Source organism: Wyeomyia smithii, chromosome 2, assembly GCF_029784165.1.
Source record: "Wyeomyia smithii strain HCP4-BCI-WySm-NY-G18 chromosome 2, ASM2978416v1, whole genome shotgun sequence".
Classification (NCBI taxonomy): Eukaryota; Metazoa; Arthropoda; class Insecta; order Diptera; family Culicidae; genus Wyeomyia; species Wyeomyia smithii.
The window spans coordinates 177883920-177895852 of NC_073695.1; the positions used below are offsets into that span (position 1 = coordinate 177883920).

The following is an 11933-nucleotide window of genomic DNA, read 5'->3' on the forward strand; positions in this document are numbered from 1 at the left end:
TGCACTTCCGCAATGATCATGCTCACTCCAACAATAACGCATATCAGCCAAGATTAGAACATACGACGACTGGCTAATCAAACAAGCCACGTAAATTGAATTAAAAACGATTCTAAATTAAATTAACCTAACTCGATTCTCATTTCCACTCTTCTTTCGTGATTAAAAAGCAGACAACAACAGAAATGTTTACAAATGAGCAAAGAATGCCGTCCGAACATCACTGGAAGTGGAGAATAAGGAAAAAGAACTCCCAAAAGCAGATGAGATTTATTTCCGTATCGGTATGGCTCTGAGCATGATTGCACCCTGATGGTGACCAGCGACTTTTCTGTAGCTTGAGCCCAAAATATGTCGAAAAAATGGGTTAATGTTCCGTTATTCAGATTTCGTTGGAGATCGAATTTGTGTAGGAGTTTCTGAACTTTAGCATAAAACTCACCATAAACTGATCTCTCTAGTTCAGTCGTTCGACAACGATCAGTGTGGCTTGGTAAAATGTCGAAATTTACAGTATTGTTCTTGGTGATCGTTGCTCTTTCTAGAACATGTGTGCGTGTTTTATACAACTAAACATTCTGATCAATAAAATAAAATAAATCTTGTTTACAGCTTGGGCAAAGTTTGTTGAATGCGTATAACGGTTGCCGAACTGAATTCAACGTCGACATGGATACGTACAATGCACTAAAAAATGGAGATTTTTCGGTCAGATCACCGTTGATCGAGGTATGATCGAATGTTAGCGGTTTCCGGCAGTACTAAAAACGGTTGCAATTTAATTTACAGTGTTTCGGGGAGTGTCTGGTGAAGAAAGCCGGTTTCATGAATGACGACCTCAGTTTCAACAAGGACACGATCATCAAGTTCGTTACTCGATTCATAAAGAAGGAGGACGCAGAGGAAGTGTACCAGAAATGTACCTCGAATGTTGAGCCTTCGTTGTGTACGATGGCGTTCGATGTTTATCAATGTATGTATGAGAATTCTTACGCTAAGTGGGGCACGAAGAAACCCAATCAAAAAGTGGAATAATTGATTTAGTTACTAGAATAGTTTTCAAGAAAACGAATAAATTATATTTATTTTTCGCCGTTATAATTATTTCGAGCTAAAATTTGATGAATTCGAATAGCGGAAACAAACGATTGAATGATTAATTTTGTTTTGGCAAATGTTTCCAACCGTTAACAAATTTCAAACATTGTTTGGGTTATTAATCATTACGTACGGTCAGCTTATTAGGCGTTATAGGTTATTAATTGCTTTTTCTTCCCTTTTCGTAAACGCGAATCTGCCAAAATAAGTATCAGGGTTGTAGTTTATCGACCACCGAAGCCTTAAAAAAAGCATTGATCATCAGTGATCGGGTCAGCTCCAAATCGATGACCGGCAGCCAAACTTCAAACTTGGCGAAAGCTCGCAAAATAAAATAAAAGCCTATCAAGTAAAACAAAGAGAAAGAACCAGCGGTGAAAAGAGAAAGAGAGCAAATAAACAAACTTATATATACGTTGGAATTTCGAACCTAACAGTTCACGGTGAACAGTTGAGCAGAGACAAGCTTCGGTCGACCCGACAGTGTTGATAATCTCTTCTTACTCCGGTAGGAACGAACCTGACATACAAAGTGTTACTAGACAAGGTTTGTAGGTCAGTCTGGTCGACGTGCGACGTAATAAAAGAGTGAAAGTACAAGGTAGCAAACAAACATGAAGACAACGTTGGTGTACAGTGTGTTAGTACTGCTGATAGTGTCGATCCCTCAGAACGTGAGTGAATTTTCATGCGAATTACGGTGACACTTTTGTACTGGCGAAGGTGTTAAAACTGTCACTGATTCCGTGTTTTCGTTTCCAGCACGGGCAAGACTTCAAAGGCGCCATCGATCAGTGCACCAAGGAGTTCGACATGGATATGGATGTGGTGATCTCGCTCAAGTATGGAGATTTCAGTGAACGTGACCCGCTGATTGAGGTGTGAGAATAATAGCAACCGTTTGGTGAAGAAGAGATAAAATAAGATCGTTGATCGCCGACCGGTTGATGAACTAGATTTGTTACTGTTTTGTTATCAATGGCTGTGGCGGTGTAAGTCGCGATCGCCAACCATTGGACGAAGATTGTGTTGGTATACAAAAGCTGTGCATTGGAATTGCAATATTTTCGTTTCACTGCATTAAGTGTCTGTCTGCTTTTTTGCCACTAATCGACAAGTTGAAGCAATTAATGGAGATTTGGTTAACAGTTTCTAAAGACGGTAGTCTCCGGCACTATGTCGTAATGACCTTTGTTAGTGACATGTATTCGCTAGCTATTACGAAGAACATGCCTCTCTAGTGACATTAGGTAAAGTGTTACATCAAGTTGAAACTATTTTTGACAATGATATGTCTGAATACTTCCCATGATCATTAGGGTGGGGAAGAGTGATCGATTTTCCATAGCCAAGTTTTTTTGGTTCCTTTTGGGGTCCCAAGCAACCCTAAACATACCTGAGGTCGATTGGTTTTGTCTCCGCTTGGCGCATTACATTTCAAATTTGTATGATAATTCATATGGGAAAACCTACTTTTTTGCATTTACCTTTCTAGAGAGCTCAATAATGCTCTAATAATGCACTACATTATGTTAAAGTATAGTATTTTAGATGCCTAACAACTTTGCAGAAGACACTGAAGAGCTAGAATGTCCCGAGGAAGAGCTATAGCTGTTCGGAGTTGATTATGTCGATTTTAATGCAGAAAATCTTGTTTTCTGCCAACATTACCAATGTACCGGCGTCAGTAGGATTCCCATCCGAAGTAACCTGTCGTAACGAGTTTATGCACTGAGCTGGACCAAGCAAACAAATTTAGGTCAATATTCTAGGCGTAGATAGAATCTACAACGGTTTCAGAGGTTACTTCTGATGGAAATCTGACTGACGCCGGTACACTGGCAGTGTTGGCAGAAAAAAAGATTTGCAACATAAATTTCGACATAAAAATCAAAGCCTTGGTGCTACATTCCGATTCGGAACTTGACCTTCTGTTTACTCTACACAGACTTCGCAGTCAACCGTTAAGTGTACAGGACAATTGCGGGGCTAGCGCTACGATCCTACTGACACTAACAGTCTCTCCCGAGTCAAGACTCGAACCTACGACGACTGGCTTGTTAGGCCAGCATCGTACCTCGAGACCATCTAGGGAGGCATAAATTTCGACATACTCAACTTTAAACAGCTCTAGTAATTTTTTGGCACACCCTAGTTCTTTAGGTCTCCGGCCAAGTTGTTAGGCATCAAAAAACCTACCATTTGAAGTGATGAAACCTATGGTTTAAGCCATTTTGAGTTCTTTAGAATGAAAAATGCAAAAAAGTTGGTTTCTCCATACAAATCTCCATAAAAATTTTAAATGCAATAAATTCCAATAAATTCAGGATTGTTTGGGGCTCTAAATAGAACAAAAAAAACTTGGTACTGGCTTTCTGCTATCAAGTTTGGTTTTTTCCATATAACGATTTCTCACTCTAATGATCATGCATATCTCTAATTAGAGAGATTACTAAGCAATTGTTCATGACTATAAAAAAGAGTTTGTAGTCGAATGTGGGTACCTCGGATCATGTTCTATGGATAGTAGAGTAACTGACGGCTTAGGTAAATTGCTATATTACCGACCGGTTGAGAAAAAATGTAAATTTTTGTTCCTCTGAACCTTAACTCGAATCCGGAACTCTGGACCGTTAAAGTTTTGCCCCTGCGCACAAAACAAAATTAACTGATTGTGATTTTCTTCGCAAGCGGCATCTATTGGTGTTATATTGTCAAATAATGGTTATGTCATTGAACCTCATTTTAAGCCGAGAAATGCTCAATATGACAAATCATGGCGTATAGCGTTATTGGGTTGATTCGGTTTAAATTTTTTTCATTCACATCAATGCGACAATCCATTCAAAATCAATGTGTAGAATTGTTTTCTACCAAAAAAGCATGCATGCCGCACTCAATATAATTTTTGATGCTGCTGAAGAAACCTCTGCAAAACACGTTTTGAAAGTTTTAAAATTTCGTATTTTTCGGTAATGTAAACAAATAATTTTATTGTTGAAACGAATTATTGTTTGAATTCATGGCAATAAAAATCATTGTTTGATACTAATTAAATTGCAAAGCTTTAAAAATTATTTTTTTAAGCAACGTTAAATGACAAAATAAGTCGAAAAAATTCAAGATATTGTAATATAATTCTTGAAAGTGTGGAAGCACAATATATGCCACAATAACACGATAACGCGAATAACACAAATATGGATAACACGTATACTACCGTTCTACGTATAGTTGTCCCATGTTACTTTTAGTCGATTTTCGTTTTTCACCAAAGAGTCTATTTTCATTTATATTTTTGAAAAACTTTTGAAAATAACATAGTTTGTTCCGGAAATCTTCAAAAACACTTGGGCTTGGTCTGTTTGCACCATCGATGATTTTCTACGCATATCTGTCCTACTAGATATTTGCTATTCAAATTTGTCCCACTGAACACTAGTTCTTATATTCACTAGTTGAGAACTCCATAGATCTTTTCGATCGATAGTGTCATACGCGGTTTTGAAGTCAATGATGAGGTGGATCTGCCGGATGGTAAAGATTTGACCCGTCGTAGAACGTCCTTTCACGGAGCCGGCTTGATAGATTCCCACAAATCTGTTGGGTAGCAGTGAGAGTCGGCGGAGAATGATTTGAAAAAGTAATTTGTAGGCAGCATTCAGGACGGTGATCGCCCGATAGTTGCCACAGTTCAATTAACGGTAGCAATCAACCGGCGCAAACAGGTGGCCAGTTTTGCCGGGCCACTCTTTTAAAGCTCCGTGGAGGCCATCTTTCTCAGTCGATTTATTGTATTTCAGCTGTTTGATGGCATCCTTTCCTTTGCCTATTGTTGCGGCTGTCACGTCTTCTACATTTGTCGCACCGACGGGATCGCTTTCTCCGCCGCCATGTGCCTCTGCCTGGGTGCCATTCAGGTATATTTTTTTTTATTCTCGCTTAATTTCCGTCGGTCTAGTTCCGCCATTGTTGTTGTGCCAATCCCCGACGCCCGGGAGACGACTCCACCCAGGACCCTAACGTACGACCCGTTGATTAACAGATCGGCACCAACAGCTTTTCATCCTCATGCGATGGAAGGCGTGATCCCAGAGATTTTTCATTAAAAAAACCTCCCGGTGTCGGCTAGGAGTGAATCTAGACCAGTTGGGTTGGTTGTGAGTGAATCACGCCACCCCACAACCACCGACACCTATGTCGGTGTTGGGATTCGAATCCAGGCGTCGAGCGTGGTTGGCGGAGACGTTGCCAAGCACGCTAGGCCCCCGCTACCGTTCAGGTATTCGTCGATTGCTGCTTCATCTTCCGATCGTCCATCAGAATACTACCATCTTTATCCCGGCACATTTAGGCTGGCCGTGCAACGCTTCTAAAGGGATGCGTTTGGTTTTCTGGTAAATCTTTTGTGCATCCTGAGAATGATGCAGCTGTTCCAGTCCTGCATACTCTTCCTCCTTCAGACGACACTTCTCTCCCGATTTAGGTTCGTTTCAACTTTTTCTGCCGGTGTCTTCCTATATTCAGACGAGTGGTACTGCTCATCTTAGCCGCCCACGCAGCGTTTTGCTTGTCCATCACCCTGCTTATATTCGTCGTCGAACCACTTGTTTCGTTGAGCTCGTCCCACATGCCCGATGACGTTCTCCACTTTGCTGTTGATAGCTGTTTTGATTGTGTTCCAACAGTCCTCGAGAGGAGCTTCCTCCAGCTGGTTCTCTTCCGGTAGCGTAGCGTCGAGCGAATGCTCCAGTCGCACGAGATCCAACCGGTGCGGGCGTCGGTAACAAATGTCGTGAACAATGGAGAGCTTTGGGTACATCTTAATCATAACCAGGTGGTGGCCCGAGTCAACGTTGGCGCTTCTGTAGGATCTAACGTCTAACAGAGAAGTGCCGAAATCAATCAGAACGTGGTTAATCTGTGTTTCTGTCTGATTTGGTAACTTCCAGGTGTGCTTGTGTAGGAGGTTGTACTGGAAGCAGGTATTACGCTCGGCCATGTTGGTGGAGGTGCCAAAGTCGATAAGTCTTAGGCCCATTTTATTGGTCAGTTGGTGCGCGCTGAACCTTCCAAACACCGTTTTGTATTCGTCTTTCTGGCCTACCTGAGCGTTGAAATTCCCGATGAGGGCTTTTATATCATGTTTTTGGGAGTGGTCGTACTTACGGTCCAACCGCGCGCAGAAATCATCCTTGTCGTCTTCGGTACTTCTGAAGTGAGGGCTATGCACGTTTATAATGCCAACGTTGAAGAACCAGGCGATCACCCGTTTCCGCATCTCGTGCATAACTATAAAAGCTGTCCCCAGTTCATGTGGGTTGCCACAGCTCTGGTAGATGACATGATCATCCCGGATCGTACGTACCTTTAAGCCCCTCCAACACACCTCCTGCAGTGCTACGACGTCGAACCTGCGGGATTCCAATACTTCGGGGAGCACTCGTGTACTCTCTTGAAAGTTGAGGGATCGGCGGTTCCACATCCCGAGATTCCAATCGTTTGTCCGTTTTCATTGCGTGAGTCTGTGCCGAATGTACCAGTCCGCATTTCTTTGTTCCTCGTTCTTCACGGCGGCGCCCTGTAAGGCCTGCGCACCAACCCCCTGTCTAGAGTTCCACGTTGGTACGAGGACGATAATCGACCGCCCTAACCTGGAATACAGAGGCCGTTTTGTGCCGCTCCTAACAGGAGGAAAGACGCCCGGAAACTCAAAAGAGCCCTCCTTCCCTGTCAGCATACGGCCAAGTCCCCACCGGAGTTGGTTACCCGATCTTCCCTCGGGAGCTCGTATCCCAGCTGGCACCGCGTAGAGGTCGGGATAGGAGTGCACAGTGGTCGGAATAGGTAATTTGACGAATTTAATTCTTTTGTGCTCAAACGGTTGATGTAAGCCAAAAACATGGTTCAAAAGAATTGTTCACAAAAATATAACGGAAATGTTGATTAGAAAATTTTTTGATCATAGCCTAAATATCATAGAAACAAAAAATCTAACTTTTGATACAGCGAAGATACATGAATAGTTTCTTCAGCAAAGTTGTAGAACTTTTCAAAATATGACACTTTGCGGAAGATATCAAATTTCTATGACGTCTATTTACTGAAATACGAAGCATTTTCGCTGTCAACCCCCAAAAATTTAGTTTTTCTAGCATAAATTTTTAAATATTAAATTTTTTTTTGCTAGAACGTTAGCTTCGGTGCAAATTTATCATAACAAATTTGAACTTGGTGGGTACATTATCTCGTGCAGTGGTTATACCGCCAATTTCGTTTCGGAAAGATGTTCAAAATCCATTTTCCCGTATATTTTGTCGTCATAGGAAAACATCCTTTGTACTCCGTCAGAACCATCTTGTACAACTTTCGAGCGCGGGTTTTACGCACTAGGGTTTTCTTAAACGTCCTGTTGAGTTGCTCGAGTTGTGAGTCCTGGGTTTAACTCGATTACCCTCAATACCAGTTAAGCTACCGATCGTATATTCCACTACAACACTTACTGTGATGCTTCCGGGTCAAGGTCATTCGTTCTCGAAAACGTTTGTGCACATCATATCCAGTTTCCACGAGTGGTAATGGCGGGTGTTGCACGCAACCCATTTTGACGTTTTCTGTAGGTCAGGTAATTTTCTATCGCAGTAACGGAGTTAAGAACAAAAAATGTTTTTTCGGAAACCAAAAATTTATGTATTGGTAAGTACATCAGAAAAATGGATCAAATTAGAGAGGTTTTAAACAGTTTCAGTAGTCAATATATGAAAGTTTTATATTCAGTCTTCTCCTTAACTCAACTTAAGCTCTTGTTCATCAACTGCAGGCGTTTCCAACAATATCTTTGAAATATTTGCCGGAGGTAAACCTATTTGTCGATCGTTAATTTGTTTATCCCTCTCCACAGTGCTTTACCGAGTGTCTGATGAAACGGTCGGGATTTATGTACGACGATTTCACCTACAACAAGACGCTGATCATCGGTTTCGCCGGGCGATATCTGGAACCGGAGGGGGTAAGCGACAAGTGAAACTTTTTGCATACTTTGTTGTGCGCGGTTTTTCCTTTATTTTGCTCATACCATTGTAATTTATGTATTTTTGCTGGTTTTGTTTTCGGTACTGACGAATTTCAGGCACAAAACGTTTACGACAACTGCATCGACAGATTTGGCACGACGGTATGTGTAACCGGATTCGAGATGTATCAGTGTATCCACGAAACCGCCGTTTCCGAATGGGTGGAAAGCAATTTCTAGCCGCCACAGAAGACACCATACCCAGCTGTGTGTACCTCTGCTGACTGCTGGTTTGAGTGATATGATTGGACGTCCAATTGTTTTATTTCGTTAGGTGTTAATGATTTCATCGGAACTTATTTATTAGTTTTCTTCTATTGTTATTTATTGAATAGTATTTATTTTCCTCCTATTTTTTAGTTTGATTATGAGTATGCATTGGCATAGAAATAAGCAAAGACGATAAAAGCTTTAATAGTATATATCAGGTTATTGAAACTCGAATGGTCACATGTCATATCACATACAAACATTTTCATGGTGAAATCATTGAAATATCGCAGTACATCCATATAGTTCTTAACAGAATATATGTACAGTTAGCAATAGTTTAAGATAATTAGTACAATAAGCAACCGAAAGTGTGGTAGAATATAACATCTTTAATTTGTAACTACAAGGTTCTAAATCAATTCTTCTGTTTATAATCACTTTATTCAATTGCCTTCGTACATAGATACTTTAATAGAATCCACGTCCTGCGCCTTTTCTGTTGGGTTAAACGGACTGATATATACACGGTAAGAGTCGAAAACCCATTAATTGGTACTTTTTCAACCATTTCGCCAAAAAGTGAGCCAACCCATTTAGTGGGTAAACTCGATTTACCCATTAACGGGTAAACCGATTAAACGTCAAAAACTGGGTACAAAATCACTCATTTTGAGAAATGAATTTTCTCAAGGAAATGGGTGAAGTTTTTCCCATTATTAAATAAACGGAAACTTTGTGATTATCACTCAAAAAAATGAAAAGTGAAATCAATTATTTTTAATTATTTGCAAAAATGAATCTTATTTACGAAAACAGGAGTATTTTATCAGCTATAATTGTCAGAATCGCTATTCTCTGCAACTAAGCCAATACCAGACGGATAGTGAACATTCTAGACCTAATATAAAAAAAAATCTCACATTGTAAAATTCAATACTTGATATAACATACTGTTTACCTTGCAACTTCTTAAACGACGCAGCATCGAAGTCCTTCCATGGCAATTGTTGACAAATGATAAACAAATGATCGTAGAAGTAACACAAATGATAAACAAATGATCGTAGAAGTAACGCGTGCGAACAAATCGACAGAGCAAACAAAAACGATGCTTGAAGTATTTTCTCACCCATTAATGGGTAAACATATGACCCATTTTTTTCTAAGAACATGTCTTTCTAATGCGTACAATTTTACCCATTTCACATTTTTAAATTTACCCATTAATGGGTTTTTGACTCTTACCGTGTAGCATGCAACAGTATTAATAGGCCTTTATGAATGCAAAGCCTTCGCAGAAGCGAATACAAGTTATTATTTTCTGATTTTGGTTATGAATCTGAACTTGAGAGCAGTTTTGCTACATATTCAGCTGTACCTTCTGAAAGATAGCTAGTTTCCAGTGGTGGGCACCATTCCGCTAATTCGCTAATTCGCTAATTAGCGACGCTAAAATTCAGTTAGCGATTTAGCGATTCCGTTAATTTTTGAGCTGGGTAGCGAAACTGTTAGCTAAAAATTTTGTAGAGTAGCGACAATAGAAATATTTAGAAAAACTGTGAATTGTTGATGGCGTACGTAAATTGCTTCGAAAGATGAACATACCTACCGTGGAATGGGGTGAAATTGATCAGTGGGGTGAAATTGATCACCTGGAAATTCGTAATAAAAAATACTAATCAAAAGATACTGATCTTACAAAACTAGGCAATGTTTACGAGTCCTAAAATGCAGCTTTTGACATACTTGTCAAAGTTAACCCTTGCATGCCCGCTGCAATTTAATATATTTTCGAAAAATTATTCTAACTCAGTCAAAACTCAATCAAATTTGATCGAACAAGTTTCTAAATAACAAAAAAAAATAAATTTGAATTTACTCGAAGTAATCTTAATTAGGGGTTGATTATGTTAAATTTGGAGAAGTGAGTAAAGTTTGATAAAAGCTCAAAAAATATAATTTTCAACAATGATCATTCCATACCATTCAAGAAATACTGATAAATTCACAGGAAACCTCAGAGCAGTGTTGCTGCTTATCACTTCATTACACTCAAATACGTTTTCAGCAACCAGAAGTACTCAGTTCAGTGGCAACAAAGCATGCACTCATAAATGAAACGAACGCGTTGATTGTCCCGTGCCATTATTTCAAGAATCCTAGAGCCATATGCAGGGCATTCCTGAGGACTCTTTTTTTCAGGCTAGCGAAAGACGCATTTTGCAGCGAGTGTACAGTGACACAGGACAGTCCCGTGTTTTGACAAAATGTCCCGCGTAAAAAAACCTCCCGCGTTAATCTAAAGTGTACTGCGCGCCTTTGCAAAGTCCCGCGGTTTCAAGAAATAATGAACCAGCAGATGTCACATGTCACTGGGACGGTTGTCGGTATCGAATTTTTTAATGCCAAATGTGTTAAAAATGCATGAAGCGTTGGGATCTGGTGTTATCCCGATAAAACGGCTTCCTGGGACTTGCTGGGTCAACAAAGAGTTCTCCACCCCAAAAATTTCATCAAAAAACCCCCATAAAGTTGATTTTTTTTCGATTTTTTTTTTTTGATAACATCAGATCTTGACGTAAACTCGATACCGACAACCGTCCCAGTTCCAGTTCGATATCGAAATGAACATTTAATGAACTTCATCAGTCGAAATAGGGAAACTTGGACCGCTTTGAGGCATATCTTTTCGAAGTCCAATTGAGCTGAACATGACATGACCAACACAGGGAAATTCCTGCTTCTGACTCTTTTGACAGTTCTATACAATCTCCGCACGTCGTTTTGAGAATAGCTGCTCCCTGCGCTGGCGAGCACCTGCTTCTCGTACTCGCGCTTCTTCAGACGGTGGGTTTTATTTTCGGCAGCTCTTGCTCCCCATGTATCTTTCTCTGTTCTGACGCGTAGCCGCTGGCTGTGAGCATGCAGCTTCTGGCACGGTTCTTCTCATCTGTCGCTCTCTGGCACTCGGCATCGAACCAGCCATTACGCTGTCTTTCATGCGTCGTACTTACCACCTCTCTCGCAGTCGTTTCGATGGCGCCGCGGATACTGCCCATTTATGTCTTGCACTCCGTCCTTCTGCGGCTCTGCGATCCGTTGATCCAGCTCTCTGGCGTGCAATGGGTCTACTGCACGGAATTTCTTTCTCCGGAATTCGGCCACCTCCTGAATCGCTGCGATTTCGACCGCTGCCGCTGTAGTTCTCGAGCAAGCAAGCCAGCCCGTGCCGGTTCATTGAGAGATCGGACGTTCCAAGTACCTTATTTCGCATCATTCACCTTAATCTTTTTCCGTGTTCGTAGCTACCTTACCAGAGTCGCGATACCTACATCCTGCTGAAGGGGCTGCCATGTTAAGTGTAGCTGGCCGGATGCAGCATTCCAGAATTCTGCCGCCCGCTCCGGGTCAGACGCTGCTGTACGCTGCTCCTACTATGGGGATACAGCCGCCTACGACCCCCTTCCCAGTCAGCATACGACCCTAGTTTCTGCCGGGGGTTGGTTATCCGATCTCTGCTAAGATTACTCGTATCCCGGTCGGCACCTCG

At 41.1% G+C, this 11933-nt stretch overlaps 2 protein-coding genes across 3 annotated transcripts; both read left to right on the plus strand.

Moving 5' to 3' along the window:
* The first annotated feature begins 419 nt into the window (after positions 1-419).
* LOC129721013 (general odorant-binding protein 56d-like) lies at positions 420-1101 on the plus strand. The gene is made up of 3 exons (XM_055673033.1): positions 420-552; positions 613-729; positions 790-1101. The coding sequence occupies exons 1-3, from the start codon at positions 499-501 to the stop codon at positions 1033-1035; spliced, it is 417 nt and encodes a 138-aa protein (XP_055529008.1). The 5' UTR covers positions 420-498; the 3' UTR covers positions 1036-1101.
* A 142-nt stretch (positions 1102-1243) lies between these two features.
* Positions 1244-8802, plus strand: LOC129721014 (general odorant-binding protein 56d-like). Of its 2 annotated transcripts, none has more exons than XM_055673035.1 (4): positions 1244-1798; positions 1861-1977; positions 8000-8107; positions 8228-8802. In XM_055673035.1, the coding sequence occupies exons 1-4, from the start codon at positions 1787-1789 to the stop codon at positions 8348-8350; spliced, it is 360 nt and encodes a 119-aa protein (XP_055529010.1). In that variant the 5' UTR covers positions 1244-1786; the 3' UTR covers positions 8351-8802. The 2 variants fall into 2 exon arrangements, with proteins under 2 accessions (XP_055529010.1, XP_055529009.1); XM_055673034.1 differs by having other exon boundaries at positions 1244-1772.
* Positions 8803-11933: the final 3131 nt, after the last annotated feature.